We start from the raw sequence: 12,867 nt of genomic DNA on the forward strand, positions 1-12,867 counted from the left end.
GAGTATGGTCAGGGACTCACCCCGTTAATAAATTAAGTGAAGAACCCACATCACAACGTTATCCTTTTGCTTTTCTATTGGGTCACCTATGGCTGGAATAAGTTTGCACTTCGGTTAACCTGTCACTCTTTTCACAATTTGTTGTCATTCTCTTTTCAAGGACAACGTACAGTTGACCCTTACATTCGTTACATTTATGATTTTCTTTTGATTATTGCCTTTACCAACTTTCGAATTAGGGTGCGAGTAGTCCAAGCCTCCTAAACCATGTACCAGAAATCAATCGCTCTGGTTCTCTTGCTAGTACAGCATGGTGTCGGTTTGCCGGCACCTGACGGGTATTCAGGTGTCACCAATAACGGCGCTTATGATGTCTCCGATGCATCTCTAAATGTCAACGTCGGTGGCAGCATTGCCCGCCCGGCTCAAAATGCGATGGAACCCCCAAATATGGCTGCGAATGGTGCTGCTCCAAACTACCAGGCGAATCGACAGGGCCTAGCTTACGGGAATACTATCGATACTATGGGCCCTCAACAGGTCATAACATCAACAATAGTGATAACATGGACCAAGGCTGGGGCTAGTTATCCAACAATGGCCCCAAACGGTGCTCAAGTTGGCACAAATGGATTTATCGCTGCAAGTCCACCACAGGGACCCACAGTGGAGGCTTTTTCCGCATCTAGTGCCCCTCTCATCCCTACTAATAACCACTACGAAGATGCGAGTATATCAAGCTCCGGGTATTCGACCTCGGGCTCCGCACAGGTTAATCTAGTACCCGAGCCCTCATCCCACGCATCAGTTATTGGAGATCCTGCCCCACAGCCCGCACCGAGCACCTTTCCTCCCGACTCAGCTCCTTCGTCAAACGCCGCAGACGAGTCGTCCGACACCACGACAGACGACGACTTGATTCCTCCTATAACAAGGGCACCGCGCCTGCCAACATTCACGGACGTACCACCCCGATTCTCCACCATAAGAATTGAGTCTATGGCATCGAAAAATGGCCTTCTACAAACCGCCCTAAATGGCATCCAGACCATTCTCCCTGTGATTGACGGACTGGGCTTGCTCGGGATTGAGAGCGAGGGGACATATCTCAACTTGCCCGGCTTGCTTGAGGCGATTGATATTCCCTGTCTTTTCCGCTGCAATACTCCCCCTGCACCTGCAAGCCCTCAGCCGGGAGCAGTTCCTCAGGCCCCGGCCCCGGTACAAGCTCCACCAGTAGCGGTTCCACCAGCCGGTGGTGTTCCGGCCGGTGCTGGTGTAGTAGGGAGTGGTGCCGAAGCCGGTGCTGGTGCCGTTGGTGGTGGCCTTGTGGGTGGTGTTGCTGGTAGCGTTCCAGCCGCTGGTGGTGTATTGGCTGGTGGTGCCGAAGCCGCTGGTAGCGCATTGGGTAGTGGTGCTGAAGCTATTGGTGGTTCAGTACTTCGTGCACCAGCTGAAGTTCCCCCAGTCCAAGTTCCACCAGCACAGGTAGGTGCCGTCCAAGCGCCTGAAGTTGCTGGTGGCCCGGCCAATAATCCTCTCTTGGGCTCTCCCGGCAGGAACCTTCTGAAAGGGTTAGAAGATGGCATCCAAAATGGTTATGATCAGTCAGGTGGATCGCCCGGCATAAATAATGCACCCCAATCTCTAGATGGGCAGACTAATGACGTGTTGAGCAATGTGGGTCCACAGTCTGGATCCGACTCTGCAGCGAACGCTCCAGTCAATGGAATGGAAAACAGTAATTCCAATGACATGATTGCCCCCCTGGCTGCGTCGAGTTCCGCTTCTCCACAGCCTGTTCAAAGTGGATTAGATAGCAGTACTGGAAACATTATGTACCCACCTCCTATGCCGCCTACCCCCCCTCAAGCAAGCCATGTCCAAGATGGATTACAGAGAGGTATTAATGACAATATAGCCTCAGCTGGAGGTCTAAACAATGGGTACGGTAACAATATGGCTCCTCCAGAAGGCAGTATAGCACCAAGCACTCCCCAGGCTAGTCCGCTCCAAAATGGCCTTTTTACGGGGATGGGGAATAATATGCGACCGGCTGGCAACATGGGGCAAGTTATGCCTCCATTAGCCCCTCCTGCGGCTGCGACAATGAATGGCTTCCTCAGTGGCGTCCAGGGGTCCCCAGCGTCGGTGCAAACGATTCAACCAGATGTGCCACACGGAGTGCCGATGGGTGTGCCAGTGCAAATGAACTCCGCCGCTAATGGCCCGTTGATCAACGCAGGAGCATCCCCCATATACCGCGGGTCCAGCAGTATGCCACTATTCCCAATACCAACGATGGTAACATCACCAAGCCTGAGTCCTTCAGTTACGCCTGGACCCTCGCCGACACCGACGCCGACACCAACACCCACCGCAGCATCGACTAGTGAGCCTCCACCCGTTACCACGACGCAATTCAATGGTGAAGTCGTATCCTGCGCCTCAGGAAAGTACCCCGACGATGACCATGAAGCAACCCCGGAGTGCGCTGGAGAAACCAAGGTGATCTCCACTGTGGAATCCATCGCCTCTGCCTATGCGGCCTCGGTGTCTGCCGAGGCATCTGCTGCTGCATCCAAGTCGGCTGCCGAGGCCGCAGAGGCCTCCTGGACTTCCGCCGCTGCAAAGCCATCCGCCTCCTGTGACATACTGGATGACAATGGACTTAACAAGGTTGTGTTCAGAATTGCTGGTATCAATGGTTGGACTGATGGGCAGTCATTCTCGAATGTACTGAAGAAGAGATGCCACAAGAACAATTTTTTCATAAGTTTCCACATCACTCATTACTTGTTCTACGCCCATGAAAAGTCAGAATTTCAGGGCAGGCAGCGAGACACTGAGAAGGTTACGTTCACGATGTCGGGCTTCAAGAACGGTTGTGTTGAGGATGCGATTGAGGAGGCCGGTGGACCAAAACATGGTAAAGGTGAAGGTGAGCTTACATGCCAACATAAAAAGGAGGACAAGTTACCATCGGAGAATACCAAGGATGCAAAGGAGGCGGGAGAGAACGTTGAAGATCTTGTCTTTATACCTTCGACAACTTAGGTACGTGAGAATGCTCCAGTAACGTTGGGACATACAATGAGAGCTGCGGACTAGGAAGGCTAGAAACGTTTTAAATCTTGCTTGGTGACTCTCCTAAAACCTCTACTGGGTTGTTAATAATATTATCTATACTACCTTGTCCTTGTCTTTGTACCTATTGTTCACTTTAGTCCATAAAGTAATCAATCATTTACAATGTTCTTAACACCCTTCTTGTCGGGGTGCACCCTATATCGCTTGAAGTTGATTTGTATCTCACCAGGTAACCAGCAAATATGGAGGTGCTCACCAAACTCATTACTGGCACATATCCCAATACATAAATGCTAAATGTTTGACGCCGAAGAAATTCGTTCAAGGCACCTCTCCCTCGTTTGTTTTAGTATGCCCGGAGCGGCAATCCACTTCGGAACATGGATCGAATGACCACGCTGCATGCGAGCAAATACCGTATAAAGTATCCCAGCAATACCCACAGCAATGATACTGATCAGTGCTGGCCATCCGAACTGATCCGGTCGCGAAAAGACAATAGTCGAGATGTACGAGCCGATCTCAAAGGCGTTCTGCCATGCAGCTTCTATCGAGGAGAAATTGCCTCGGTTTTCGGCTTCGACGCCCTATATTTGGTGTATGTCAGTCGTGAACAATGCTTAACTCTTTTCATAGGTCCAAGTTGAAGTGGATCAAACGAGCTTGACCTATCCCCTTCAGGTACCTGAAAAGCACTCACCTCCTGAACAAGAATCTGCACGCACAAATCAAAGCCTCTCAATCCGACTCGGCTGAGAATTGTGCCTCCTACCAGTCCTGACGCAGAAATTAGAGGCTGGTTGGGGAACATCCAGAAAATGGATATTCCAGCTACCAGGGAAGCGATCTGCCAGTTCGCTAGCCACAAACCCGCACGAGTGGTACCGATTCGCCCCATGAGCCAAGGCGCGATCCATGTTGCGAGAACTTCAAAGGTTACAGCTAGGGTTCTCGCAATGCCGACCTGCGTAGAGTCGTATCCTGTCGACAGGAGCCATGTGACCATTTGCCCAGCAAATGAGAGGACAGTCAGATATAGAAAAGCTCCGGAAAACGAGGGGAGGAACACAGGGTGGCGGAAGTAGGAGGTGAAGTCTCCCAAGGCCTTGTGTGTGATACGATGGCAGTAGTGCCAGAGGCGCGCCACGCCATTATGTTGGTCGGATTCTGTACTTGGCTTATCGAGGGCTGCCTTTGTCTTTGGCTGTTGCAGTTCGGGTACTTCATAGTATACCTGAGAGCCACCCGTTAGAACTAGTAATTGCTTCTGAATGAGTTTAACTGTGGTTTCCAGCACTTACCCTGGCTATCGAAAAGTATTCAACGACTACAGAACAAATGTTCATTCCCAGATTGAACAAGATGGCAATCTTAGTCGACACGCCATCGACCAAATCTATCGCAAGCGGCCCGACAAGCTTACATATGAGGTCGATTCGTCGCATCTGGGCATTCATGGCTATATTAAACTCCATTAGTGCTGAGTACAGACCCACTAGTCAAATCTAGTACTTACCTTTGAGGCCTTCGTGATCGTTTCCTGTAACAACCACAACCTAACAGACCATGTGAACTTGAGTCTATACACAAGGACTATTTTTGCATACGTACCCAATCTCTCTCAACAGATACTAGATTCATGATAGAGCTTAGCTTCTCCACACAGGCAAGGAGCGCCAATGCTACCAGCAAGGTATTATCAATCTCGCTGAGGATGGGTTGGCCAATCGCAAGCAAGTAGAAAATCACGCAAGATGCCGCCACCACGATTCTCTGGAGCACTGGCTTCGATAAGTATATGAGGATACCAAATTATCCAATGGGTATCACACACCGATTGACACTCGGACTACTTGGAGTCGGTTTCCAGTATCGATGTAGTTCCCCACCGCTGGTGCCAGCAGAATCGCTGCGACACCTCGCGAAAGAGCATAAACTGACATAGGTAGCAGGGTTCCTGGATAAATCGAAGCAAGGTAGAGGACGGCCCCAAACTCGAAGACGCGAGAGTTCCATGTTGATAGGAAGTGTGAGATGTACAAGCGACGTGCGAGCTTGCTGGGGGGGCGCCTTGGCTACTTGGCGCTCATGCTGATCCTGAGCAAATGCTGAGTGTGCATGACCAGCAGCTTCTGGGTCAGCAGAAAGCAGAGGGGAGTACTCTGAAGGAGTCGATGACTGGGCCGCGTGTGCCAGCATCTTTGACATATATGGAGCGGTTGTAAACAGTTTGACGACATAGACAGGCTCTTTGTCCCTTTCTGCAGGAAATTTTATTAATAGGAGAAGTTGAGTGCTTAATGATGGACGGGACCGTGAGCATCCGAGTCTACGGAGTCTGGCGTGATACTTATAACACAGATAAGTTGAAAGCAAATGAAAGACTGACAGACAAATAGATGCTAGTGCATCCATACGGGCAGTATCGTCCAGTGGCAAGCCACGACGAAGGAAGAGGGCCATTCGTCTTGCTCCACCACTGTTTTAATGAATGCACGACCTGTAACCCGATATTTCCGAGTGTTTCCCCGAAGACAGCATGTATTATGACGGTTTAATTAGGTCTTACGCGGAACCCATTGGTAGCTCCTGAATGAAACAGTTGGAGACTACACTGATGCAGCTTAGTCGGTGGGTCCACATATATCTTTAGAATTCTAATCTGGACCCATGTAATCCTGTTAACACGTACAACGGGATTTAGAAGACCACCAAATGTTTAAAGATTTAGCTAAAGATGGGAAAAGTAAGAGTGTATGCTGAGAAATCTGGGAAGTAAAGTTCTATCCTGACAATTATCCGGCATCACAGAAGACTAGCTGTCGTATCAAAAGTCCAATCGCCATACATCTCCGAGCCGCTCGTTTGACTCAGCCAGTCCACCATGGACAACGATACTATCCTCTGAAGCATTTGTAATCACATCGGCGTCGAACCATCCGCGACCTTCGGGGGCATTTTCGCCATCCGCTTGTACTTCCGTCCACTTTCCAGTCTGGATATCAAAGATCCACACGTCGGAAAGCATTTTACCTGCTCCCTGGTGTCCTAGGCTGCTAGGGTCTCGTTCACCGAACATAGTAACAAGGCTCGGCTTCCCGGTAACTTTGAGCGACAGCAAACAGCTCACACTACGCGCACCTGGACCGGAAACTCCATCCGCCGAGTATGCAATGGTGCTCCAAGTGTTGTTTGCCGGGTCATACACATCTAATGCACCGCCTTGTTCTGTCTTTCCATCAAAGCCGTTCATCCGGAAGAGCTTTCCCTCCGCATAAGCAATGGATGTGCCACCCCTTTCTGGCTCGGGGGCTGGGGCTAGCTCTCGCCATTGACAAGTGAAAATGTTGAAAGCCCACAAATCACACAGCCGGCCCTTTTCAGGGCAACCGGCGTGCAGAAAGATAGTGTCTTTGCCGTTGCTCGCGAGAGCGTGGTAACTGCGTCCCGCTGGGTGTGGCGATTGAGGATCCGCGGGCTTCACCTGTAGCCAAGTGCTGGCACTTGGATCAAACACCCAAAATGAACCGACTTCTTCGATCGGAGCCATAGCAGTGCCGCCACGACCAGAGAAGATATAGACTTTGCCATCGATCGTGGTCGATGCAGACCCGACTCTCGGTTGTGGGCTCTCGGACGTGCTGATGATTGTGGATATTTTGGTATCTGAAGGTCGTTCTATAAAATATTAGCATCCCGTTGTCCTTCAGCGCTAAATCATGTATGCTCACTCACTGTTGTTTAGGGTGATGCGATACACATCCAAGTCCACCGGCTCACGAGGCCGCAGCTCCCCGCCGTACAGATACGCATTGCCTGCAACGGCCGATAGGGTTTGCGACGACCTCCGGATAGAGTCGTTCGAAAGAAGCTTGGTCCACACAGCACGAGCCATTTTTCTTTAAGTTGCGTTGCAGAGAGATGCTTGCACTACTCAAACCTGGGAGGGCTAACGAGAGTGTTTAAATACTGTTGCGTATGTTCTTCCCAATCTGCATTGCCTCAGGCCATGGAAACAAGCCGGTAATCTCAATACTGGCGTAAATAATATCCAAAACAGGTTAGACATGCCCGGCGGTTCAATACCTTACTATGTACGGTTAGACCCATTGTCACAATCGTACTTCCCAATACGGGCGTAAAATATATCCCAAATGGGACTAGCCCCATGCACATCTCTTCAAAACCTCCACGTCTAGGGAAATAAATCATAATCAGTATTAAAGTGGATCCCGAATGAGCTAATTCAGCTAAGCACCTGGCTGCTAGAAATGTTCGTGGAGTTGCGCGATTTTCTGTGAGGCTACCGGCTGGCACCGATCTCGCCAGGGGTAACACAAATATGGTGCTTAAAGCAAGTTTGTAAGGCATATAGCGGCATGTACATAACAGGTGTACTAGTCCTGGGAGCATGGATTGACTCAAGAGAAACATCAAGGTAGTGGGCCTTTCTCAATAAAATACATGCCATCTGTGTTGTACCCACACACCACCAGGTCCACCGGATGGTCAATATCCAACAGTTCTAATTTCGATGTGTCCTCGGCGACTGCCGGCAGAGCAAAGTTTACAACTCGACCCTGCTCCCAGTATACTGCAGCTTGAGTTATAATCCTCTTGGCAAGATGTGTAGGGTAGTGGGAGTGCTCATATCCCCTCCCATGTGCCTCAAGCCGTGGCCACAGAATATCCAGAATGTAGTGAAACAGCTCATCCGATCGCCAGAGAAATACAAGTTGCAGCAATACCTCTGTTAGACTCATCGTGTAAACGTCCGACGTATTTGACACGGCAAGATTAAGACTATCAGCAATATGGTATGCGCTGTAAGCCATGTTAGCAATCGGATTCGAAGGATCGACTCCAACAACTGTAGACATGTGGCCCGATGTGAAAGCGTGCTTGGCTTCTTCGAATGTCATTTCGCACAGTAAACAGTACAAGGCGTTCATGGCATCTCGATGGCCGGTGAGTAAATGTGAAGCTTCAGGGCTCCCTTGGCTTGGTATACTCGAAACAGAACCGTATTGTGTTTGTAACTGGCCCGGACTAAGTCGAGATCGCCACACCTTCAGGCGTTCTTTTTGCACATCCAACAGACCTAGTAGATTTGAGCCGCGGACAAAGCTATCGCGCGCTTCCCCATACTCATCCGGTCCACATTCTCGTCCTAGCATTTTATTCATCATCTCATGGGCAAGAGGGCCAATGTCACTCGATGTCTCAGAGACCTGGCGGATTGCTGCTACGCAACGAAACACCGTCACCTTGGCCCGGATTTCAAGTGTCTTGATAAGGATGTCATAAATAAGGTCATCTACACTCATTCCCAAAATACAGTTGAGATAGAGATGCTCAGTGACATCTGGAAGGAGGTTTGGCCCAAAGGAACTAGATCCCTCCCCTTCAAGGAGGAGAGCAGGTGGCTTCGCTGGTCGGTGAGATGTGCAGAGACGGTACCACATTTGCAGGGATACGACACCATCTGCAGAATCGGCGATAGTCGCCCTGTTCTGCAAAACGAATCGGACAGCATCTCTCACGGCTATTCGAAATTGTAAATGATCGGTCGATGCATGGTGGTAATAGGCCAAAAGAACGTGCGCAACGAGTAACGCAGGTGCTTCAGTTTTGATCCCATCACCCTCCGCAGTCCGGCAGCTCCAGAGCGCCAGATCGTGATATTTCTGAGCAAGGCTGTGATGCAAGCCATTGACGAGTGGACTGTGAACAGATTTCCGGCTATCATTTGGTAAGATGCGGTTCTGGACTCGTGCATTGAGCATCGAGAGATTGGATGCTGATATGCAAAGCACGGCGAATTGTAATGCCGGAGAGTGGACGGATCTGTCGATAAATTCCAGAGAAGCTGCCGGAAGGAGGTGTCGCACATGAGTTTGGAAATGGTTCAAGTATCTGACCTCTATCTGATGATGCGTGTTGACAGTTGGTGGTACACTAGGCCTTTCCAGTCTGCTCAGGTGCTTGAGCATGCCAATCTTAATTCCAGGGCCTAGCACACCTTTGGCTGTACTCCGACTTGAAATCGGACTTGATCGAGTTGAGGTTGTTTGACCTGCTGGCTGCCGCTGAAACAGTGCTCCGTCCAAGTTACGGAAAGTATAGTCGATGCCGTAGCTACAATCTAGTGACAGCCTTTTGCAGGCCCGGCAGCTTGGCCTTGCCTCGTCGCACTGAAGAAGTTCAATTCAGAAGATGCCTGATATCGGCAGTAGGATGTTGACTAACCCGCTTTCCTCTTTTACGGCATGGTCGACAGCCTGAGTGGGTACGGCGAATTCTGTGTTGGTTTACATTGCTTGTTATAGAAGACTGTATAGGCATATCTGGTCAACATAGTAGGTCCTTTGGCTGCGACTTCAAATTGGAGACACGATGAAAATGAACCTTCAAGTGAGCACCCGAAATCGGGGCAAATACCGTATTGATTACTCATCTGGACCCGCAGAACCAATCACACGCTCGTCCTAGGTATGAGTCTTGGTTGTATATTCCCTTGATCACAGTATAAATACGTCCCATCAATATAAACGAGGCCTGAAGATTGTTTGACTTAAGCTTTGCATTGGTTGGTGAACGCGGCTTGCTTGGTGATGGCCCAAGAGGTAATACATTAGAGATGCCATATATGATCACCTTCCGTTTACCCCAACCCTCCGGATGAAGCCAGGGACAACTGACTGTCGCTGACTAGTGGCATCACAGAATCGCACGGCTTAACCTCGGCATATGGAGACGTGAGTCATCCCGCCTGAAATTCTCCCCTCAAGCAAAACCTCCTGTTTCCCAGATGAGACCCTCCATACTGGTGAAGGTATTTCGTCATGAGCATCATTACTCGCAAACTTGTGGTAGTCGGTGATACAGGCTGCGGAAAAACTAGTCTCCTTCTTGCCTTCACTCAAGGCAGCCCCGCGAGCGGCGAAATACCTACTCTATTAGATCTTCACGAGGTTGCCTCCCCGATCCCGGGGAGCCAGACCCAGTTCGCTCTTTGGGACACTAGTAATCGAGGAGAATACAGCAAGCTTCGAGAGATCTCATACCAGTTGTGTGATGTTCTTTTCATCTGTTTCTCCATTGATTCGCCCCAATCCCTGAGAAATGTGCAGACACAATGGGCCCCGAAAGCTCAGCATTTCTGTGGTGATAAGCCGATTATATTAATTGGGTGTAAAAAGGATCTGCGTCGCGAACAAAATCCGAAAGCGAGTAATTCATTCTTGCAGTTGATGACGAAGCTAGTGGGTCGTGAGAAGGATCTGCGATCTGATGAAAAGCCGAAGACGAGTGAAGCGCTTTCCCAGGTGGCAACGGAGCAGGTCACCCGCAAGCAGGCTACCAAGGCTTGTCGTCAGATCGGGGCTAGTCAATACCTCGAATGCTCAGCTATGACCCTGGAGGGAGTTCAGCAAGTATTTGAGGCCGCGACGCGCGCTGTCACGCACTACAAGACTGGCTAGTGCATTGTCAGAACATCAACTCTGTGAGGGCCGAGCGACGAGTCGAGGAACTGGAAATCCATCAGTTTCTGTTTCCTGAGATTTCATTCGACACAGTTGTGGATTATTACCCAGTGTGGGTACGCAGTCCAACAATACTCGAGTGACACAGCGGGCTGATGGCAATTTGGCGTGAGTCTCCAACAACGACTTCCATGACCGCAGGTAGGCGGGGAATTGGGATCGAGAGACCTACTATAATACAATGTTTATTAGAGACATTGTGGGCTATGGCGCTCAACGGCATATCTTGAGTGGACTTTTCCCTCTAACTGTGGTTATCTAGAAACGGTTCCGACCCTCAATCTCTAAAGCATCTTAAGACGCAGAACCGGATACCACTCTTATATAAACCATGCTTGGGAATCATAATGGTCACGTAATGTCTGAATAGATAATTCAGCACTTCTCGGACTTCTGTGCCAGTATAGAGTAAAAGCAGTCCATAACAGTCGTCCACAAATGTATGCTGACTATATAATACACCTGTGTTGGTTTCATGCTCAGGGATATCGACTACATCACATCAATAGAGGTACGGCTCTGTCACAATTAGGATCGCCTTTAACGTTAATAGACGAACGTCGTCCTTTCATACAAGTAGTCACACGTTCCTACTACCCAACTCTTTCATTTCTGTCCTTCATACGCTTTTAATGAGGAATGTAGAATACATCTAACATCTGCTGAACAATTGCAGGATTCACGGTGCCTTTACCTCGGCATACTCCAAGTACACAACTTTAGTTATGCTGAGCTAGTTATGACTGATAACATAAGCCAATTAGAATACGAAAGCTTGGCACTGATGACGTCTCGTTGGCTACCTAACAGTTCCTCTGTCTATTTAATGTAAAGTAGCATCATCCCACTTCACTTCTAACTCTAGACTTCCTGTTTCCAACGGATAATCGTTACAGACAAGCCTCTTTTACTATGACGACAGCAGCAGTTTTTGGCTCTACAGGGGCAGTGGGCGGCCAGATCCTCGCTACACTTCTTGCCGCTGACGCCTTCTCATCCGTCAAAACTGTGTCAAGAAGATTACCAAATGTACAGTCTCCCAAGCTACAGACCCTGGAAGAAGGTGACAGCTCGAAATGGGGCGACATGATCGCCTCTCTTTCCCCAAAGCCATCGATAGTCTTCAACGCAGTCGGCACCACGAGGGCTGCAGCCGGCGGAATCGAGAATCAGTGGAAGATCGACCACGACTTATGCATAGACAACGCCAGAGCAGCCAAGGCGGCAGGAGCGAAGACGTACGTGTTTATCTCCAGCGGAGGCACCAGGGGCTTTTTCTCTCGCTACGTCCCCTACTCGAAGATGAAGATTGGCGTGGAGGATACTATCAAGGAGCTCGAGTTTGAACATAGTATCATCCTGAGGCCTGGGTTGATCCTCCAGAGGGAAAAGCCCAAAGCTGCGTTATTGGAGAACATTGTTCAAAATCTAAATAAGCTGGGCCAAGGTGTGCAGGACATGATAGGTATAACTAGTCCGATCGCATTTTTAGTTCTTTGGAGTTCTGAGTACTCATTTCAATGTGCAGGTCAGGATCAAACTATTATTGGTAGAGCAGCTGTTGTGGCTGCTCGTATGGCGGAAGACGGGAAGGCACCATCAAAATACTGGGTTCTTGAACAAGCTGATATCGTAAGATTAGGCAGAGATGAGTGGAAGGAGTAATGCTTCTTTGCCAAGCAGAGTTTGCTGGTATACACGGGTTGCCCTTTAAGATTTATAATGTGGATTGCGGCATAGCACTCATATCCAAATTTCATAGCGTAGTTTATACTTCGTCGATTAATCCAGGTATTGCTAACTGTACTGGAACGTCCTGAGCCCTGATGATCTTCCAACCCCAAACCCTTTATTGCCACACTTGGATTAAAGTCGAGGCACGCCTGCCAAGATGAAGAGAGAAGCACCAGTCCCCCTGGTTCCTTATTATCCTGACCAAACCCGAAAGTGGTGGCTGGCTGAGCCTCTCGACGGATGCAGCAAAACCGAATCTCAAAGTATCCCATCCCTTACGGTCTTCCCCAGTCACCCTTAATTTTGAATGGCTGAAGTGTGGCTTTTTTCTGGACTTTAAGTCATGAATGCTACTTTGCCCCCGTGGTGGGCTAGTGGGTTCAGTATCAGAAATGCTGGAAGAAAGGCTACCTTTTATAGACCATGCCCTTAGTCGGTCTTTCTCGCTGGGATTAGTGAACATACGTGCATTCTCTAGAAATAGACTAGTCAACAC

At 49.3% G+C, this 12,867-nt stretch overlaps 6 protein-coding genes across 6 annotated transcripts; 3 read left to right on the forward strand and 3 right to left on the reverse strand.

Annotated features, from left to right (window-relative positions):
* Nucleotides 1-267: 267 nt before the first annotated feature.
* Nucleotides 268-3,057, forward strand: BDV38DRAFT_279008 (uncharacterized protein; the record flags this gene model as incomplete). The annotated part of the gene is made up of 1 exon (XM_032058884.1): nt 268-3,057. One exon carries the CDS (start codon nt 268-270, stop codon nt 3,055-3,057), a length of 2,790 nt encoding a protein of 929 aa, XP_031917717.1.
* A 326-nt stretch (nt 3,058-3,383) lies between these two features.
* On the reverse strand, nt 3,384-5,289 carry BDV38DRAFT_296316 (solute carrier 40 family transporter; the record flags this gene model as incomplete). The annotated part of the gene is made up of 7 exons (XM_032062912.1): nt 3,384-3,677; nt 3,791-4,324; nt 4,392-4,549; nt 4,656-4,683; nt 4,723-4,875; nt 4,923-5,160; nt 5,252-5,289. 7 exons carry the CDS (start codon nt 5,287-5,289, stop codon nt 3,384-3,386), a joined length of 1,443 nt encoding a protein of 480 aa, XP_031917718.1.
* Nucleotides 5,290-5,800: 511 nt separating this feature from the next.
* Nucleotides 5,801-7,006, reverse strand: BDV38DRAFT_237285 (Kelch repeat protein). Its single transcript, XM_032053562.1, has 2 exons — nt 6,826-7,006; nt 5,801-6,768 (listed from the first exon to the last, which is right to left on the reverse strand). Exons 1-2 carry the CDS (start codon nt 6,983-6,985, stop codon nt 5,918-5,920), a joined length of 1,011 nt encoding a protein of 336 aa, XP_031917719.1. The 5' UTR covers nt 6,986-7,006; the 3' UTR covers nt 5,801-5,917.
* A 484-nt stretch (nt 7,007-7,490) lies between these two features.
* BDV38DRAFT_237286 (uncharacterized protein) lies at nt 7,491-8,669 on the reverse strand. Its single transcript, XM_032053563.1, has one exon. It carries the CDS (start codon nt 8,553-8,555, stop codon nt 7,524-7,526), a length of 1,032 nt encoding a protein of 343 aa, XP_031917720.1. The 5' UTR covers nt 8,556-8,669; the 3' UTR covers nt 7,491-7,523.
* A 1,258-nt stretch (nt 8,670-9,927) lies between these two features.
* BDV38DRAFT_237289 (Rho family protein) lies at nt 9,928-11,128 on the forward strand. The gene is made up of 2 exons (XM_032053564.1): nt 9,928-10,745; nt 10,900-11,128. The coding sequence occupies exon 1, from the start codon at nt 9,936-9,938 to the stop codon at nt 10,572-10,574; it is 639 nt and encodes a 212-aa protein (XP_031917721.1). The 5' UTR covers nt 9,928-9,935; the 3' UTR covers nt 10,575-10,745; nt 10,900-11,128.
* A 363-nt stretch (nt 11,129-11,491) lies between these two features.
* BDV38DRAFT_237291 (protein fmp52-2, mitochondrial) lies at nt 11,492-12,419 on the forward strand. Its single transcript, XM_032053565.1, has 2 exons — nt 11,492-12,102; nt 12,166-12,419. Exons 1-2 carry the CDS (start codon nt 11,550-11,552, stop codon nt 12,300-12,302), a joined length of 690 nt encoding a protein of 229 aa, XP_031917722.1. The 5' UTR covers nt 11,492-11,549; the 3' UTR covers nt 12,303-12,419.
* Nucleotides 12,420-12,867: the final 448 nt, after the last annotated feature.

Source organism: Aspergillus pseudotamarii (assembly GCF_009193445.1).
Source record: "Aspergillus pseudotamarii strain CBS 117625 unplaced genomic scaffold BDV38scaffold_7, whole genome shotgun sequence".
NCBI lineage: Eukaryota > Fungi > Ascomycota > Eurotiomycetes > Eurotiales > Aspergillaceae > Aspergillus > Aspergillus pseudotamarii.

Bases quoted from the DNA above. Each gene is read 5' to 3' on its own strand.
- BDV38DRAFT_237289 (XM_032053564.1), top strand. From the start codon at position 9,936: ATGAGCATCATTACTCGCAAACTTGTGGTAGTCGGTGATACAGGCTGC.
- BDV38DRAFT_237291 (XM_032053565.1), top strand. From the start codon at position 11,550: ATGACGACAGCAGCAGTTTTTGGCTCTACAGGGGCAGTGGGCGGCCAG. The intron at 12,103-12,165 runs GTATAACTAGTC...TTCAATGTGCAG, and splicing joins AGGTGTGCAGGACATGATAG to GTCAGGATCAAACTATTATT.
- BDV38DRAFT_237286 (XM_032053563.1), bottom strand. From the start codon at position 8,555: ATGTGGTACCGTCTCTGCACATCTCACCGACCAGCGAAGCCACCTGCT.
- BDV38DRAFT_237285 (XM_032053562.1), bottom strand. From the start codon at position 6,985: ATGGCTCGTGCTGTGTGGACCAAGCTTCTTTCGAACGACTCTATCCGG. The intron at 6,769-6,825 runs GTGAGTGAGCAT...AATATTTTATAG, and splicing joins TCGCATCACCCTAAACAACA to AACGACCTTCAGATACCAAA.